At 56.5% G+C, this 16,109-nt stretch overlaps 1 protein-coding gene across 6 annotated transcripts; it reads left to right on the top strand.

Moving 5' to 3' along the window:
* The first annotated feature begins 118 nt into the window (after nt 1-118).
* On the top strand, nt 119-10,593 carry CPT1B (carnitine palmitoyltransferase 1B). 6 transcript variants are annotated; one of them, XM_009217617.3, is made up of 20 exons: nt 119-581; nt 1,029-1,188; nt 1,523-1,662; nt 1,951-2,131; nt 2,351-2,452; nt 2,653-2,790; nt 2,875-2,952; nt 4,716-4,823; nt 4,897-4,981; nt 5,597-5,792; nt 6,314-6,499; nt 7,086-7,191; nt 7,272-7,388; nt 7,972-8,136; nt 8,218-8,352; nt 8,451-8,603; nt 9,068-9,181; nt 9,785-9,877; nt 10,031-10,116; nt 10,371-10,593. In XM_009217617.3, exons 2-19 carry the CDS (start codon nt 1,048-1,050, stop codon nt 10,112-10,114), a joined length of 2,322 nt encoding a protein of 773 aa, XP_009215881.1. In that variant the 5' UTR covers nt 119-581; nt 1,029-1,047; the 3' UTR covers nt 10,115-10,116; nt 10,371-10,593. The 6 variants fall into 6 exon arrangements, 5 of the variants coding, with proteins under 5 accessions (XP_009215881.1, XP_003905816.1, XP_009215878.1 ...); XM_003905767.4 differs by having other exon boundaries at nt 1,954-2,131; XR_652951.3 differs by having other exon boundaries at nt 7,972-8,352; nt 10,031-10,239.
* Nucleotides 10,594-16,109: the final 5,516 nt, after the last annotated feature.

The following is a 16,109-nucleotide window of genomic DNA, read 5'->3' on the forward strand; positions in this document are numbered from 1 at the left end:
CCCTGTCCTGGCCCTGCTGAGCAGCAGCAGCAGAAAGTACCAAACCAAGCAGTACACACAGAGGGACTCTTCAGTGCCCTGGGCTTGAAAGTGGTTAGGGTTCATGCTGCCAGTGGGGGTCCCCCATCCCTCCCCACTCCCCTGGCTCCAGCTTAGAATAGTAAATACTAGGACTTGGGGAGGAGAAGGAGAGTGATGGGGGTATGAAGACGACCCTGAGGTGGGGATGCCGCCCGGAGCACCAGCGATCCCAGAACAGGCACAGCTGACACATCAGTGACCTTTTCCCTACATTTGGCTATTTTTAGCTCTAATGCCACCATCCTCACGAGACTCTCTGGGGCCCCCCAGGCTCCCAGACCTTTGAGCAACCTTCACGGCGCAGAAACCCAGCCCCGCCCTGCAATTCCCACCGCGGAAGGCGGGTGGTCTGGTTCCCGCCCCACGTTTTTCCGGACCCCGATTTGGGAGTAGGTGTCAGGTTCCTGGTGAGGGCGGGGCGGGGGTGGCTAGGCCTGAAGGACGTGGGGACACGGGCCAGAGTGGCTGGCCCCACGCGCGGACAGGAGCGAACCTGAGCTGTGAGTAGGGGCCGGTGCAGGGCGGCCCGCGGGGGTCTGGGCCCCCAGCCCTGCACAGGGGCGAGGATGGTGCTGGGGCCCGCGCGGTCGGGCGGGGAAGGGCGGGCGCCTGAACCCTGCCTCTGTCCAGGCCACTCCGCTTCCAGGGGCGCTTCTCTTCCCTGCCCGCGCCCTCGCTGACGCCCCCCACTCCAGGCTGCACTTCACCGTCCTTGGGGCTCCTGCAGCTTTCAAGGCCCAAACCCCCTGCGCCACCGTGGCTGTGCCCACCCGGAAGGCTGGCGCGAGGATTTGGCGGCGGTTGGCCTGGCGGGGGGCGCGGGCCGGGGGCAGCCGCTCGTCGCGGGGTGGGGGGTGCGAGGGGTCGCGAACTGGCTGGGGGCGTCTCGGCGCAGCTGGCGCGGGGCGGCCTAAGCGCGCCCGCGCACCCACCTGCCCCCGTCCTAGGTGCCGACCAACCCCCAGGATGGCGGAAGCGCACCAGGCCGTGGCCTTCCAGTTCACGGTGACCCCAGAGGGGGTCGACTTCCGGCTCAGTCGGGAGGCCCTGAAACACGTCTACCTGTCTGGGATCAACTCCTGGAAGAAACGCCTGATCCGCATCAAGGTGCGCACAGGTGCTTCTCCCAGCAGGTGCAGAACGGAGCTCTCACAGCGGGGGCAGAGGCCGGCTGTCGGCTGTTAACCGCTTTGTTAGGGTCCCTCACTGCCTCCTTGGCTGGCAGTTCCGCCCGGTACAGGTTCTGGAAGTGCAGACGCCAGAGGGGTGCACAGGATGTGGTCGGACACAGGGAGCTGTGGGTGTGGAGGAGGAAGGAGCACAGCAGGGCATCAGGAGAGAACGCCCTCCAGGCCAAGACCAGGAGCCGGTTTCCAAAACTTCACAGGCAGGCTAACCTCACGCCCTCCGGCTCCATAAGGGCGCCTGTTTCTGCCCGCAGAATGGCATCCTCAGGGGCGTGTACCCTGGCAGCCCCACCAGCTGGCTGGTCGTCGTCATGGCAACAGTGGGTTCCTCCTTCTGCAACGTGGACGTCTCCTTGGGGCTGGTCGGTTGCATCCAGAGATGCCTCCCTCAGGGGTAAGGAGTGAAACTGGAAGGGCACAGGTGTCACCAGGGAGGGCTGGGCCCAGCTCCCAAGCCTGAGGTTCTGAGCTGGGCAGATACAGGACAATAGCCATTGGCAGTCACAGGGCAGCCCTCCCCTATGACAACCATTGTCTTAGTCCTATGTCAACTCTTATTTGTTGCAGTCAGACATGAGTGTGCCCAGGGAGGTTCTTCCTCTTGATGTCTCCCCTGAGACAGTTCACAGCCACCCGAGGCTGGCCTCAGGAGGACCCCCTGCAGCCTTTGCCCCCTCTCCAGTAGGTGTGGCCCCTACCAGACCCCGCAGACCCGGGCACTTCTCAGCATGGCCATCTTCTCCACGGGCGTCTGGGTGACGGGCATCTTCTTCTTCCGCCAAACCCTGAAGCTGCTTCTCTCCTACCATGGGTGGATGTTTGAGATGCATGGCAAGACCAGCAACTTGACCAGGATCTGGGCTGTGAGCAGCAGTCAGTGGAGGGGTTCAGGCACCTGGGTTGAGATGCTTTGGGCTCCTTTAGGGTTCTGAGCTAGAAGGGAGAGGCAGACAGGGCACTGGTGCCTGTTGTGTGGTTTGTTCTAGAGGGGCTGGGATGGTTCTGAGGGTCTCAGGGAGTTGCTGGTTGGTTTCCATTCTTGCCACTGGCTCCCACCCCAGCACTCTGCTCTGTACCCCTAGATGTGTGTCCGCCTTCTATCCAGCCGGCACCCCATGCTCTACAGCTTCCAGACATCTCTGCCCAAGCTTCCTGTGCCCAGGGTGTCAGCCACAATTCAGCGGGTGAGGGCCTCGCTTGGGCATCCCAGTGGGCGGGGGAGGCTGGATTCAGGAGATGTTTCCAAATATAAGGTTCTGTGCAAAGAGTGGCCTTAAGGGCTTGAGAATAATGGGGCTGGGTGAGGAGGAAGAGGTGGGAAGAGGATTAAGATAGAGGCAGCCCTCGCCATCTGACCCCACGGTGATGATAACTGGCTGGACAGTACCTAGAGTCTGTGCGCCCCTTGTTGGATGATGAGGAATATTACCGCATGGAGATGCTGGCCAAAGAATTCCAGAACAAGACTGCCCCCAGGCTGCAGAAATACCTGGTGCTCAAGTCATGGTGGGCGAGTAACTATGTAAGTTTGTGCCCCGGGCTCATTGTCACCTGCCATGTGTCCTGGCTGCCCCCGCCCCAGCTCTAACCTTCCACCTGCCCACAGGTGAGTGACTGGTGGGAAGAGTACATCTACCTTCGAGGCAGGAGCCCTCTCATGGTGAACAGCAACTACTATGTCATGGTATGAACTGGAGCCCCCAGGCCCCTGCGCGTCCTCGCTCTGTCCCAGCTCCAAGGCAGAGGACCTGGAGGATAGCCCGGAGCTCTGGTAGCAGCTTCCGTGGGCAAGTGGGGGTTATGGAGTGAGGCCTGAGGGAAAGGGCAGAGGGAGAGGAGATCCTAGAAGAGTCCAGAAGCAGCTTTGGGGCAGTGGAGATCCTGAGGATGAGGAGAGTGGTGACCCCCAGCCTGCCACCACCTCTCTCAGAGTCCCAGGGTCACTGCCCCTACCCATCTCAGGCTCTGTCACCTCTTTCCTTGGTTTCCTCACTGGCATCCTGGCCATGGGATCCCAGCTGCCCTGACACCATAACCAGGGAGTTGTCTAGAACACGTCTTGCTTTGTGTCCCTCTGCAGAGCCGGACAGCAGAATGAAGGCCAGGCTGCTGCTTTTAGAGCTCAGGAGGTCACAGTCTGCCTCTGCCCCATGTAACTGGCCCTTCTGAGTCTCTGGGTCTCCCAGCCACCCAGGCTGTATGGCACGCCTCTTCTCTCCTTTCCCACTGTCCAAAGCACACTTGACTTGCCAGAGTCTATCAGAATTCTCCTCCATAAGCTGTCCTTCCAGGAACTTACACACAACTTGTCCATACCAGAGGTTTTAAACTGCTTTTTAGTGGTAGAACCCCTTTATCAAAGCAAAATAAGTAGAATACAAGCACATAAAACAGGTTATAAAAAGGCAGCTCAGGCCGGATGCAGTGGCTCACGCCTGTAATCCCAGCACCTTGGGAGGCCGAGGCAGGTAGATCACGAGGTCAGGAGATCGAGACCATCCAAACACGGTGAAACCCCGTCTCTACTAAAACTACAAAAAATTAGCTGGGCATGGTGGTGGGCGCCTGTAGTCCCTTCTACTCGGGAGGCTGAGGCAGGAGAATGGCATGAACCCGGGGGGCGGAGCTTGCAGTGAGCCGAGATAGCGCCACTGTACTCCAGCCTGGGCAACAGAGCGAGACTCCATCTCAAAAAAATAAAAAAATAAAAATAAATAAATAAATAAATAAAAATAAAGAAATAGGCCGGGCGCGGTGGCTCACGCCTGTAATCCCAGCACTTTGGGAGGCCGAGGCGGGCGAATCACAAGGTCAGGAGATCGAGACCATGGTGAAATCCTGTCTCTACTAAAAATACAAAAAAATGAGCCGGGCGAGGTGGTGGGCGCCTGTAGTCCCAGCTACTCGGGAGGCTGGGGCAGTAGAATGGCGTGAACCCAGGAGGCGGAGCTTGTAGTGAGCCAGGATCGCACCATTGTACTCCAGCTTGGGCGACAGAGCAAGACTCCGTCTCAAAAAATAAATAAATAAATAAATAAATAAATAAATAAATAAATAAATAAAAAGGCAGCTCAGAGTCAGGCATGGTGGTGCATGACTCTAATCCCTGCAACTCAGGAGGCTGAGGCAGGAGAATGACTTAGGGCCAGAAATTTGAGGCTGCAGTGAGCCATGCTTGCCCCACTGCACTCCAGCCTGGGTGACAGAGCAAGAACCTAACTCTAAAAAATAAAGAGTTGAAAAAGCAGCCCCGGCTGAAGCTGGAGCAGAGGGTTACTGTGACCAGCTGTGCATTTCTGGAGGCTCACCCTGACAGCATGTGCAGGATGGACCGGAGGAGGGAGACAGAACACCTCAGGCCCCCGAATAGACTGGTCCTTGGGTCAGCAAGACCCAGGTGACACCCAGACAGAGGCCCCCACCCCGCGGGCTCTGCTTTCTCTGTAGGACCTTGTGCTCATCAAGAATACAGACGTGCAGGCAGCCCGCCTGGGAAACACCATCCACGCCATGATCATGTATCGCCGTAAACTGGACCGTGAAGAAATCAAGCCTGTGAGTTGTGTCAGGGTTGAAGGTGGGATGGGAGAGGAGACCTGAGTCTGAGCCATGCTGGGCCTTCCCCCAGGTGATGGCACTAGGCATAGTGCCCATGTGCTCCTATCAGATGGAGAGGATGTTCAACACCACTCGGGTCCCGGGCAAGGAGACAGGTAACTGAGCCCTCCCTGCTCCCTGTGGGCCGTCTGGCTGGCTCGCTGCCCTCCTGCCTGCTCATCACCAAGCGTCCCCAGTGTCTCAGGGTCCTGAAACTGTGAACAGTAGTCAATTGTGACAGATACTAGACATCTGTTATTTACAGGCATGATGCTGGTTCAGGGACCCCACGGGGCCCAGAGCAGAGCCCCCGCGCCTCCGGGGCTCACTGTGCGTGGTGAAGGGAATCTCGCTGCAGCCGAAAGCTTAGGACAGGCCGGGTGCCACCATGGAGCCAGCAGAGGAAGGGAGAGGCGCACCCAGGGGTCTGGCAGAGGCAGCAGCCTTCCCTGCTTCTGACACTGTATCCTTAGGCGGTTTGCACAATCTCCTAGTGCGTTTCCTCTTCTGTGAAATATTTCATAGGATTGTTGTTGATGTTATATGGGAGGTAGCGGAAGCACCAGCACAGGGCCTGGTTTAGGACACTCGGATCCCATCCAGGGGGCAGGAAGGCCCAGGCAGAGGCTGAACAAAGCAGGGTCTGCAGGGACACCCAGTGCATGGGAGGTGGGCCCTTCCCAGGATGTAGCCGGGGTCCCGCCTCAGCTTGCCCATGGCCTCTGTCACAGATGTGCTGCAGCACCTCTCAGACAGCCGGCACGTGGCTGTCTACCACAAGGGACGCTTCTTCAAGCTGTGGCTCTATGAGGGCTCCCGTCTGCTCAAGCCTCAGGATCTGGAGATGCAGTTCCAGAGGATCCTGGATGACCCCTCCCCACCTCAGCCTGGGGAGGAGAAGCTGGCAGCCCTCACTGCAGGAGGAAGGTATCAGCCTGTGGGGAGGGACTGTCCTCAGCTTGAGGTTCAGGGCTCCATGAGAAGAGGAGCATGGCCCTGCCTGCCACCCTGGAACTGGAGGCTGAAGGCACAACTAGGGGAGGGGCATTGGTGGTAATGGCCGCAGGACAGCCAGCATAACCTCCCTCTGACAGGTGGCAGCTAGGTGAGAATGTGCAGAGGGTGGGGACACCCTCCGAAACACCCTGGCACCCCCACCTCCAAGCCCAGCCTGGCACGTACCCCCCACCCCCCCCCCCCCCCCCGCCCCACACCCACCCCCCTCCAGGCCCAGTCTAGTACATACCCCCCCACCTCCAGGCCTAGCCTGGCACCCCCCCATCTCCAGGTCCAGCCTGGTAATCCCCAGTCTCCAGGTCCAGCCTGGCACCCCCCAATCTCCAGGTCCAGCCTGGCACCCCACCCCCATCTCCAGGTCCAGCCAGGCCCTCGGAGGCACCCTCATCCCAAGTCCATGTGGCTACTGCTTACCCTGCCCCATGCTGCAGGGTGGAGTGGGCGCAGGCACGCCAGGCCTTCTTTAGCTCTGGAAAGAACAAGGCTGCCTTGGAGGCCATCGAGCGTGCCGCTTTCTTCGTGGCCCTGGATGAGGAGTCCTACCGCTATGACCCCGAAGACGAGGCCAGCCTCAGCCTCTATGGCAAGGCCCTGCTACATGGCAACTGCTACAACAGGTGTGGCTGCCCCCGCCCCACAAGTCATAGCTTAGGGTTAAAGGTTAGGGTTATGGTTAGAGGATTGAAGATAAAAGGTAGGTTGTGAGCTGGGTGCGGTGGCACACACCTGTGATCCTAGCACTTTGGGAGGCCGAGGCGGGTGGATCACTTGAGCACAGGAGCTCAAGACCAGCCTGGGCAATGTAGCAAGCCCTTTCTTAAAAGTAGTTAGGATTGTGATTAGTGGTTAGGTAGGGATAGTGGTTAGGGTTAAAGGTTAGGGTTTGGGTTAGAGAGTAGGGTTAGAAGCCGGGCATGGTGGCAGGCACCTGTAATCCCAGCTAGTCGGGAGGCTGAGGCAGGAGAACCCCTGGAACCCGGGTGGTTACAGGGAGTCAAGATTACACCACTGCACTCCAGCCTGGGCAACAAAGCAAGACCCCATCTCAATTAAAAAGAGAGAGAGAGAGAAGAGAGAGAATAGGGTTGGTGTTAGGGTTAGGGTTAGGGTAACATCCGAGTTAGGGTTAAAGGTTGGGGTTGCAGGTCAGGCTCCTCTGGACATTCCCAGCTTTGGTTCTTCATGTGTCTACTCTCCCCGCAGGTGGTTTGACAAATCCTTCACTCTTATTTCCTTCAAGAATGGCCAGCTAGGTCTCAATGCAGAGCATGCGTGGGCAGATGCTCCCATCATTGGGCACCTCTGGGAGGTAATAGCCTTGCAGAGGGAACCTGCAGGGCAGGCTGGAGGGGATGAGGCCGGCCTCTCAGCCTCATCCTCTCCCTGCAGTTTGTCCTGGGCACAGACAGCTTCCACCTGGGCTACACGGAGACTGGGCACTGCCTGGGCAAACCGAACCCTGCGCTCCCACCTCCTACGCGGCTGCAGTGGGACATTCCAAAACAGGTGGGTTGGAAGCTCCCAGAGCAGATGTGAGACCACAAAGCAGCGGGCGGGTACAACCCCAACAAGGCCTGAGTCCCCCTGCTCCTCCTCCTCCCCGCCTGCTGGCCCCACCGCCTGACCCAGCCCTTGGGAAGGCACAGGGCACATCTCAGGATACCCGTAGAGTCCAAACTGGCTTCAGGGAGGACAGAGACCACCCACTGCCCGTGGGGCCATCTGTGTTTAGAGAAGGCCATGAGATGGGGGCGGCACTCACAGGCCCCTGGAGCATTTTCAGCACTTCCCTCTTCCCCACAAAGCTCAGCCCAGCCTCTGGGGGCTGATTCTCCCTCAGATTGTCTTTTGCATACCCTCCTCCTGAAGATGTCTTGGCCAGCTGTGCCCTTCCTCCACCAGCTAAATGTCATGCCTCCTAGACGTGACCCAGAGTCCTGCTTGGAGAGCCCTGCCCTCAGCTGACCCTTCCCATGTCTTGGCCGGCTGTGCCCTTCTTCCACCAGCTAAACTTCATGCCTCCTGGATGTGACCCAGAGTCCTGCTTGGAGAGCCCTGCCTGCAGCTGACCCTTCCCATGTCTTGGCAGTGCCAGGCGGTCATCGAGAGTTCCTACCAGGTGGCCAAGGCGCTGGCAGACGATGTGGAGCTGTACTGCTTCCAGTTCCTGCCCTTTGGCAAAGGCCTCATCAAGAAGTGCCGGACCAGCCCCGATGCCTTTGTGCAGATCGCACTGCAGCTGGCGCACTTCCGGGTAGGGCCCCACCTCCCGCTGCTGAGAGGGCAGGGTGGTGCCAGGGTCCGCCTGCCAGATTCACCCCTCTGTATATCCCAGGACAGGGGTAAGTTCTGCCTGACCTATGAGGCCTCAATGACGAGAATGTTCCGGGAGGGACGGACTGAGACTGTGCGTTCCTGTACCAGCGAGTCCACAGCCTTTGTGCAGGCTATGGTGGAGAAGTCCCACGCGGTGAGTGTCCTCTGCCCCGCATGGGGGCCACGGTCGTCTGCCTCCTGTCCACCTGGAGGGTCAGGGCTACTCTTCACCCCTTTACTTCTGCCCCACAGAAAGCAGACCTGCGAGATCTCTTCCAGAAAGCTGCTAAGAAGCACCAGAATATGTACCGCCTGGCCATGACCGGGGCAGGGATCGACAGGCACCTCTTCTGCCTTTACTTGGTCTCCAAGTACCTGGGAGTCAGCTCTCCTTTCCTCGCTGAGGTCAGCACCGTTGTTGGGTGTGTCCTTTGTCCCACTGCCCTCCTACACCCAGGGCTTGGGCCATCTCATGAGGGAGCACGGCCTGTGTTCTGTCTGGCTGGCTCCCCTGAAGCTCCCTGGAGGGCTGGGCCAGCTTTCCCGCCCACACCCCAGCTGGGCCTGCGGTCCTGGGCCCAGCGGGAGCAACATCCTCTTCGTGTCGTTGGTGTTCTTGTGACAGGGAACAGACAAACGTATGATCTGTCAGGTGGTGACAGCACTACTGAGACTAGTGAGGCTGTGGTGGGGAGAGGCAGCTCACACAAGCCTTATGTGGCATGTGCAAAGGGGACCACGGGGTGGTGGCCAGGGAGCTCCTGCACCCTCAGCAGAACAGTGCCTGGCTCAGAGTAGGTCGCAGACACCACCTGTCGGACAGGTGCTTTGGGCGTGTGGCGTCTGACCAGCTGCGGCCTCCATTGCAGGTGCTCTCGGAACCCTGGCGTCTCTCCACCAGCCAGATCCCCCAATCCCAGATCCGCATGTTTGACCCAGAGCAGCACCCCAGTCACCTGGGTGCTGGAGGTGGCTTTGGCCCTGTGAGTGCCCCTGAAGGGGGTGGGTGGGCAGCACCAGGGCCCTGAGGGTTTCAGTGGCGAGTGCAGGCCCTGAGGTCAGACCAGAGGCAGGAGCACCTTGCTTAGAGGAGAGCATAACGCCAGACCTGCACGGAAGCAGAATGTTCGCTGTGGCCTCAGGCAGCCAGGTGCCTGGGACCCGCCCATCCCAAATACCTCCCTGCTGGAGCATGACGGTGCCTGAGGCTGTTTCCAGGGCACTGAGCAGGGCACTGGGTGCTTCTGAAGTCTGCTTATCCAAGAGAGTGCAGCTGTCTCCCACAGAAGCCTTCTCGTGGGCTAGTTTGTCAGAAGGCTAGAGAACCCTCTGGAGAGAGACGGCGTGATCTAGAGTATAGGCCCCCTGAGGGAAACTGGGGGGTCCTAGATCCCTTGGTGGGGTCTGGGCGGCATTCTTTGGTTTTCACGGTTTCCTGGGGGTGGTCCTCAGGAAAAATGCAGTGTCTAGGGCCGGGGCCCGTTCCTGCAACTCTTGTGGGAAGAACAAGTTCCACATCAGCTTGGTTTTCGGATCTTCAGGGTTTGAGTTCTGCCCTTCTCCTTCACCCTTCGTGTTGCCCTCAGGTAGCAGATGATGGCTATGGAGTTTCCTACATGATCGCAGGCGAGAACACGATCTTCTTCCACATCTCCAGCAAGTTCTCAAGCTCAGAGACGGTGAGTCTGCTGCCCCAGCTCAGGCCTGAGGAAGGGTGCCACCTGGGGCTGCCCAGGAACACAGGTGTCTTTGGCCGGGGAGGCGTCCTTGCTTGTGGGGACAGTGGGGTGGGTGCATATATGACGGTGCATCTGAGCTCTTGGCTCCCACAGAATGCCCAGCGCTTTGGAAACCACATCCGCCAAGCCCTGCTGGACCTCGCTGATCTCTTCCAAGTGCCCAAGACCGACAGCTGAAGGTTGGAGAAATACCAGCCGCCCTTTCATCCCCACACTGTGGAGGAAGGAACCTGTGGCGGCTCACAGGCATGAGGGGTGGCCGTGCACAGGTGCCCAGGCTCCAAGGACAGCTCTGGCAGCAGGTCCTCACTGGGCAGACGCTGCTCCCCGAGGGCCCGGTTGGTGGAGGTGGGGTTGGAGCAGGAAGGGAATTTTGATTTTTTTTTTTCTTGATAGATACTAATAAAAATAAGGCTGTGTAATTTTCTCTCAGCCCTTAGGTACCTGTGTTTTGTTTGGGAACTAGGAGGCCCTCCCCCTCCCCCAGCTCAGACCACAGAGGTGGCAAGAGAAGGGCTGAAGCTGGAAGACTGTTCATGAGGGACTTGTGTGACCTGCTTTGAAATGTGTGACTCTGCTGAGTGGCGTAGGCTCTGAGATAGCTGTGTCCATGCCCACGTGTTTGCTTGGAATAAATTCTTGCTTCAGAACCTTCACCTGTTCCCTGGGGCCATTTCTGTTTGTCTGTCTGCTGGAGAGTGAGCCCACCTCCTCCCATGCAGGGGCATGTGTGAGGCACCCCTCTTGGCTGAGGCACAACCCTGCAGGGGCCCCGCAGCTGCTTCTCACCATGGAAAGGGGCTGCAGGCCCAGGCCTGAAGTCTTGGGGTGTCTGTGAGAGGGCACACAGGATGATCTGTAGCAGCAGATGCTCCTTCATCGAGATTGGCTTGGCTACTAAAATCATGTTAAGAGTAAATGCAAAATAATTTTTCTTTTTTTTTTTTTTTTTTTTTTTTTTTGAGACAGAGTCTCGCTCTGTCGCCCAGGCTAGAGTGCAGTGGCCGGATCTCAGCTCACTGCAAGCTCCACCTCCCGGGTTTACGCCATTCTCCTGCCTCAGCCTCCCGAGTAGCTGGGACTACAGGCGCCCGCCACCTCGCCCGGCTAGTTTTTTGTATTTTTTAGTAGAGACGGGGTTTCACCGCGTTAGCCAGGATGGTCTCGATCTCCTGACCTCGTGATCCGCCCATCTCGGCCTCCCAAAGTGCTGGGATTACAGGCTTGAGCCACCGCGCCCGGCCTAATTTTTCTTTTTTTTTGAGACGGAGTTTTGCTGTTGTCACCCAGGCCGGAGTGCAGTGGCACGATCTCAACTCACTACAACCTCTGCCTCCTGGGTTCGAGTGATTCGTGTGCCTCAGCTTCCTGAGTAGCTGGGATTACAGGCACCGGCCACAATGCCTGGCTAATTTTTTGTATTTTTAGTAGAGACGGGGTTTCATCATGTTGGCCAGGCTGGTGTCAAACTCCTGACCTCAGATGATCCACCTGCCTCGGCCTCCCAACATGCAGGGATTACAGGTGTGAGCCGCTGCGCCCGGCCATAAAAAATAATTTTTCCGAAAAGTATAAGTAGGCCCTTGATTACTGCTGCGTGCTTGACTGAATCTAGATCTTGGGTGCTAAGAACCCAGAAGTGAATGCGGTTCAGTTAGATTCAGTTCTGGGCCTTCATTTAGGAACCAGTGTTTTCATCTGTTTTTAGTTTTTTCTTTTTTTTTCCATGAGATGGGGTCTCACTATGTTGCCCAGGCTGGTCTCAAACTCCTGAGCTTAAGAGATCCTCCCACCTCAACTTTCCAAAGTGCTAGGATTTCAGGCGTGAGCCACCGTGCCCGGCCAGGGACCAGTGTCTGCTGGACACCCACCATAGACTTGGCCCTGTGCTGGGGATTCAGTGGTAAACAAGGTCCTATTCCTGCCCATGTCGAATTCACTGCTGGGTGAGGAGGTGTGGTCAGGGGACACAGCAGCTGGCAGGAAACCAGAGGCTTTTGGAATAATCCACTTACCAAGTGCAGGCCTGGGTTGCTTAATGAAGGGGATACATTCTGAGAAGTGCATTATTAGGCGATTTTGTTGTGCAAACATTCTAGAGTGCATTTACACAAACATAGATGGTGCAGCCTGCTACACACCTGGCCTCTACTGCACACCCTGTTGCTCCTCGGTTACACGCCATTACAGCATGTTACTGACTACTGTAGGCCACTGTAGTACAACGGGAAGTCTTTGTGTATCTAAACTTGTCTAAACATAGAAAAGATACAGTAAAAATGTTATATAAAAGATTAAAAATGGTACCCTTATGGCCGGGCACTTTGGGAGGCCGAGGCAGGTGGATCACGAGGTCAGGAGATCGAGACCATCCTAACACGGTGAAACCCCGTCTCTACAAAAAATAAAAATAAATAGCCGGGCGCGGTGGCTCACGCCTGTAATCCCAGCACTTTGGGAGGCCAAGGCGGGCGGATCACAAAGTCAGGAGATCGAGACCACTGCGAAACCCCGTCTCTACTAAAAATACAAAAAATTAGCCGGGCGCGGTTGCGGACGCCTGTAGTCCCAGCTACTCGGGAGGCTGAGCCAGGAGAATGGTGGGAACCCGGGAGGCAGAGCTTGCAGTGAGCCGAGATTGCGCCACTGCACTCCAGCCTGGGCGACAGAGTGAGACTCCATCTCAAAAAAATAAAAAATAAAAAATAAAAAATAAATAAATAAATAATTTAAAAATAAATATAGGCCAGGCGCGGTGGCTCACACCTGTAATCCCAGCACTTTGGGAGGCCGAAATGGGCAGATCACGAGGTCAGGAGATCGAGACCATCCCGGCTAACACTGTGAAACCCCGTCTCTATTAAACAAAATACAAAAAATTAGCCGGGCGTGGTGGCGGGCGCTTGTAGTCCCAGCTACTCGGGAGGCTGAGGCAGGACAATCGCTTGAACCCGGGAGACGGAGGTTGCAGTGAACTGAGATGGCACCACTGTACTCCAGCCTGGCAGAGCGAGACTCCATCTCAAAAAAAAAAAAAAAATACACCTCTGCCCTAAAAATGTTACATTCCATATCAGAGCGTTCTTCAGCTTCCAAAAGTATTTCCAGAGACCTCTACCTGTTCGGGTGCCAGTAAGCCTCCCCTGAGAAAGTGCCTGCATTTTGGTAGGCTTCTGGGGATATCAGCTCACCCCCTCCTGAGATAGCAGTGAACAGAGTTTCCAACAAGCTAGCTTTTAATTAACATCAAAATTCTGCATTAAAGTTATTTTATCTGATTTGTTCTGGCTTAAAATAGTGAGATGAGGAACAACAGTGGTAAACCAGGGTATAAACCTCTGGTGTGGCCGGGCGCGGTGACTCAAGCTTGTAATCCCAGCACTTTGGGAGGCTGAGACGGGCGGATCACGAGGTCAGGAGATCGAGACCATCCTGGCTAACACGGTGAAACCCTGTCTCTACTAAAAAATACAAAAAATTAGCCGGGCGAGGTGGCGGGTGCCTGTAGTCCCAGCTACTCGGGAGGCTGAGGCAGAAGAATGGCGTAAACCCGGGAGGCGGAGCTTGCAGTGAGCTGAGATCCGGCCACTGCACTCCAGCCTGGGTGACAGAGTGAGACTCAAACAAACAAACAAACAAACAAAAACACCTCTGGTGACTGCTAGGCATGGTAGCTCACACCTGTATCACTGTACTTTGGGAGGTCTTGAGCCCAGGAGTTCAAGACCAGCCTGGGTAGCATAGTGAGACCCCATCTCTACAAAAATTTTTTAAAAAACTTAGCCAGGTGTGGTGGCACTTGCCTGTGGCTCCAGCTACTCAGGAGGCTGAGTTGGGAGGATTACTTGAGCCTGAGAGATCGAGGCTGCCGTGAGCCATGATTGACCCACTGCATTCCAGCCTAGGTGACAGAGTGACACCCTGTCTTAAAAATAAATAAACCTCTGGTGACAACCCACCAAACCCCAGTTAGTTCCCCTGTGTCCCATAGGTCTGCAGGTCTGCATTAATAAAAGCTAGCAGCCATAACATAAATCCTGAAACCTCATGGCTCAACCCAATAGATGTTGGACTGTTGGTCAGATAAAATCCAGTTGGCTGAGATGAGAGCTCTGCTCCATACTGTTGAATCAAGGACCTTTGGCGACAGAGACCCTGCCTTCAGCAGGTAGTTCTCAAGCTGCCTTGAGCATCAACATCATAAGTACATGGGGAGAGAAAGGGCCACTTGTGGGAGGCTTTGATGGCCTCAACCTCAAAGTGATACACAGCATTTCCCTCCACACTCTTGGCCAAGACTTGTATTTCAAGAGAACCTGAGAAGTAGAGTCTAGCTGTGTGTCCAGGGTGTAAGGGAAACATTTAGTGACAGTTGGTCTCAGATACACAAGGGCATGGAAAGACCAGCCTGACATCTTCTCGGGCTTCCCAAGAGCCCATGCCTTCATGGCCTGGAGTCTGCAGGGTAGCCCACCTCCAGCTCCTGAGCAGGGTATTCAAGAGCCCGCACATTCCAGCTCAACTGATCTTTCCTGAGTCTTCTCTGTCCCTTACCAAGAACCTTGAGCTCAGAACACACTCGCCATTCCCCAAAGGAGGCAGCCTGAGCCACACCCTCACCTTTGCCCTAGATGGGCCTTCTGCCTGGAATCCTGTGCCCTTTCTCCTACTCTCCCGGAAGCTGTCTTCATTAGCCATCAGAATTATTCCTGATTCGGGCCGGGCACAGTGGCTCACACCTGTAATCCCAGCACTTTGGGAGGCCGAGGCGGGCGGATCACCTGAGGTCAGGAGTTCGAGACCAGCCTGGCCAACATGCTGAAACCCCCTCTCTACTAAAAATACAAGTATTAGCCGGGCGTGGTGGCAGGGGCTTGTAATCCCAGCTACTCGGGAGGTTGAGGCAGCAGAATCACGTGGAGGTTGCAGTGTGCCGAGATTGTGCCAGTGCACTCCAGCCTGGGCAACAGAGTGAGACTCTGTCTCAAAAAAAAAAAAAAAGAAATTATTCCTGACTCATGTTTCTCCGGGGTGCTGTAACAGAAATCGGCTCTGGGCTGTATAAGCAAATGGAAGTATGAAGAGCAGCTCGCAGGTGGAAAGGGATGGCCAGAAAACCAGGTTGAACGGGCCAGGAACCTGGCAGCTGGGGGAGGCAGTGTGGCCCAGGCAGCAGCCTCCTCAATAAACAGGCGAATGCTCACTCCTTGCCCAGAACTGTCTGGCTCAACTCCAGCCATTTTTCCTCCTCTGCAATCAGGCTGTTAAGAATCAGAATCCCTGAGAGAAAATTCAGGGGGTCTCAGGTTTGTCAGGATTCTCAAACACAAGGTGTTCAAAATCAAAGTTAACCTTCCAAGCTAGCTTCTCCCACTCTTCCACACCTCTGCCAGTGGTATCACCCCGGCCATTAGCCCGTTCCTTCTTTCTCCCTCCCTCCCTCCCACATAACCAAGCCCTCTCAAGTCGACCTTGGAATGGCTTTGACCCTGTCCACCACTCAGCCAAACAACAGCAACGGCCGGCTCCGGCGCCACCCGCCTCGGCAGCCAGAGACCTTTTAGCTCTGCCACTCGCCTACTTACCACCCTTGTAGGGTGCCCATGGCCCTCTGAAAAAAAGGCTGAGCTCAGACTGGCCTCTGGTCAGCCTCCTCTCAGCCGCAGCCTTCTGTCACTGCCCCTCTAGGTGCTGAGTGGCTCTGCTTCCAGTTCTTGCCTGGAGACCAGGAGCGCCCGGGAGACCCCAGCACTTTCCAGCCCACATGGACCTGCGTGCACCTCTGCCTCGTCTCCCTGAGCCTGGGCTGCCTCCTCTGTAAGACACATGCCAGACAATGTCCGCCACACATGGTCGCTGTGACAGTGGAACTAGCTGGGCGTTCGCTCCTCATTCGGCAAATGTTTACCAGCACCTTTGGTACCGGGCGCTGTCCGGACACTGGGGACACAGCAGGCAAACGGGGCCCTGCGTGTAAATCCTTAAGCTCAAGAAGGAGGTGGGGGCAAAACTGTCAGGCCGGGAAGCTCTTCATCTCCGCAGGATTCTCCCTCAACCTCAGGACGTCCCCAGCACCGCACCTGCCAGTCCCAGACGCGGACGCCGCGGACCGGCGGGAGCAGCACGGGATGACCCGCCTCTTTTCCCGAGGACACCCAATGAGGGCGAAAGG

The sequence above is a fragment of the Papio anubis genome, chromosome 16 (genome assembly GCF_008728515.1).
Source record: "Papio anubis isolate 15944 chromosome 16, Panubis1.0, whole genome shotgun sequence".
Lineage (NCBI taxonomy): Eukaryota > Metazoa > Chordata > Mammalia > Primates > Cercopithecidae > Papio > Papio anubis.

Bases quoted from the DNA above. Each gene is read 5' to 3' on its own strand.
- CPT1B (XM_009217614.3), top strand. From the start codon at position 1,048: ATGGCGGAAGCGCACCAGGCCGTGGCCTTCCAGTTCACGGTGACCCCA. The intron at 2,953-4,715 runs GTATGAACTGGA...CTTTCTCTGTAG, and splicing joins ACAGCAACTACTATGTCATG to GACCTTGTGCTCATCAAGAA. The intron at 5,793-6,313 runs GTATCAGCCTGT...CCCATGCTGCAG, and splicing joins GCCCTCACTGCAGGAGGAAG to GGTGGAGTGGGCGCAGGCAC.